We start from the raw sequence: 1646 nt of genomic DNA on the forward strand, positions 1-1646 counted from the left end.
GAGACCATGCGCATGTATAGGTGTGAGATCCAACATCGATTCGAGAGAGGAATGACTGTCAGCGAGGACACTGGGTCCCAAAGGGGGTGGATTGTGAGATCCCACATTGGTTGGAGAGGGGAACGAAACATTCTTTACAAGAGTGNAATTTCGAAAGGGAAAGTCCAAAGAGGACAATATCTGCTAGCAGTGGGCTTGGGTTGTGACAATAGGACTCAGCAATTCCTTTCCTCTCGATGGCATTTTAATTCTGTTTCAAAAATTATATGAGTATGTCTGGGTCTTATTCTTGCTCAAGGCAAGCACACATGGTCATCTAGCAATGCATTCACATTTTTTTAGCTGATTTTGGAGTAATAAAGAGGTAGCTTTTAATGTTTACTATTCTTACGCTCCAAAAGTATTCCATACTTATACAGCCAAAGTTTCAACTGGTCAATCTTCTGGACTCCCTTCAATTTTCTCCTGAGTAACTTGATTCTCTTCTTGTTTCCTTCTTCTGATTAATTTTCATATATGCAGTTGAACAGCATTGTTGACAGTCTGAAGGACAGTGAACCTTTTCTGGATTCAGTGCTTCTGCATATGGGGAGCATGTACTCAACTTTAAAAAAGTTAGAGAAATCAGTGTCTGCGTACAAAAGGGCTATTGACATCATAGAGAAGAAAAGTGGTACGGAAGATTTTGGGGACACTTATTTAATTGTCGATCTAATGCTTTAATGATTTTGCTCAAGTTCTCCTGTTTCAATTTATTTTTCTGATTTAATACATCTATAGCCTCCTTAATAGCTACAAAAGCAACCTTGGGGCCGGGTAGAGAGTACCCGTGCCTAAAAGCTACAAAAGCAAAACCTTCCAATTGTTAATAATGTCTCACCACCTTAAATAAGGTTCTCTTGATGATCTCATAAAGAAGAAAAATAAACTTTGGTGGACTTTATCATGTTTTTCACTAGTTTTTATATTCCTATTTAAATCTTCTTACAATGAGTCCTTTGCAGGCCAAGACAGTAGCTTTCTCATCACTCCAATTTTAGGGATGGCCAAAGTTCTTGGTACCAATGGAAGAACTACCAAAGCAGTAGAGTGTTACCATCGTGCAATTTCAATTTTGGAATCAACCAGAGGCTTTGAGGACGAGGATTTGGTTATACCTTTATTTAGTCTGGGCAACCTTTTGCTCAAAGAAGGAAAAGGCAAGGATGCCGAAACTTGTTTTGCTAGGTACGATCTCTCGCCGTCTCTCCCTCTTTGCTTCAAACTATTCACTTACTTTTATGGTTCTATATAGGATTATGAACATATACAAAAAGTTATATGGAGAGAAAGATGGAAAAGTTGGAATGGCTATGTATTCTCTGGCTAATGCGAAGTGTGCAAGAGGTAATTTTGTGTATACTTGTGTCATCTTTCGAACACCAGCAAGATTGTTCATTTGCTGAATGTTCTCCCGCTTTTCCACAGGGGAAGCAGACGAAGCTATTACCTTATATAGAAGAGCTTTGCAGATTATAGAGGATTCAAATTATATGGCTTTAGATGACAGCGAGATGGAGAAGATGAGGATTGATTTGGCAGAACTACTACATGCTGTAGGAAGGTAATGTCATTACTGATATTGGGATTTCTTCTTTTACTCTGCC

At 38.8% G+C, this 1646-nt stretch overlaps 1 protein-coding gene across 1 annotated transcript; it reads left to right on the plus strand.

Moving 5' to 3' along the window:
• Positions 1–385: 385 nt before the first annotated feature.
• Positions 386–1603, plus strand: LOC111785742 (the record flags this gene model as incomplete). Its single annotated transcript, XM_023666135.1, has 4 exons — positions 386–673; positions 1005–1227; positions 1295–1386; positions 1468–1603. Coding segments are annotated over exons 1-4 (608 nt in total), but the record flags the coding sequence as incomplete, so codon positions are not given.
• Between the last annotated feature and the right edge of the window lie 43 nt (positions 1604–1646).

This window comes from Cucurbita pepo, unplaced genomic scaffold, assembly GCF_002806865.2.
Source record: "Cucurbita pepo subsp. pepo cultivar mu-cu-16 unplaced genomic scaffold, ASM280686v2 Cp4.1_scaffold000700, whole genome shotgun sequence".
NCBI classification, from domain to species: Eukaryota; Viridiplantae; Streptophyta; class Magnoliopsida; order Cucurbitales; family Cucurbitaceae; genus Cucurbita; species Cucurbita pepo.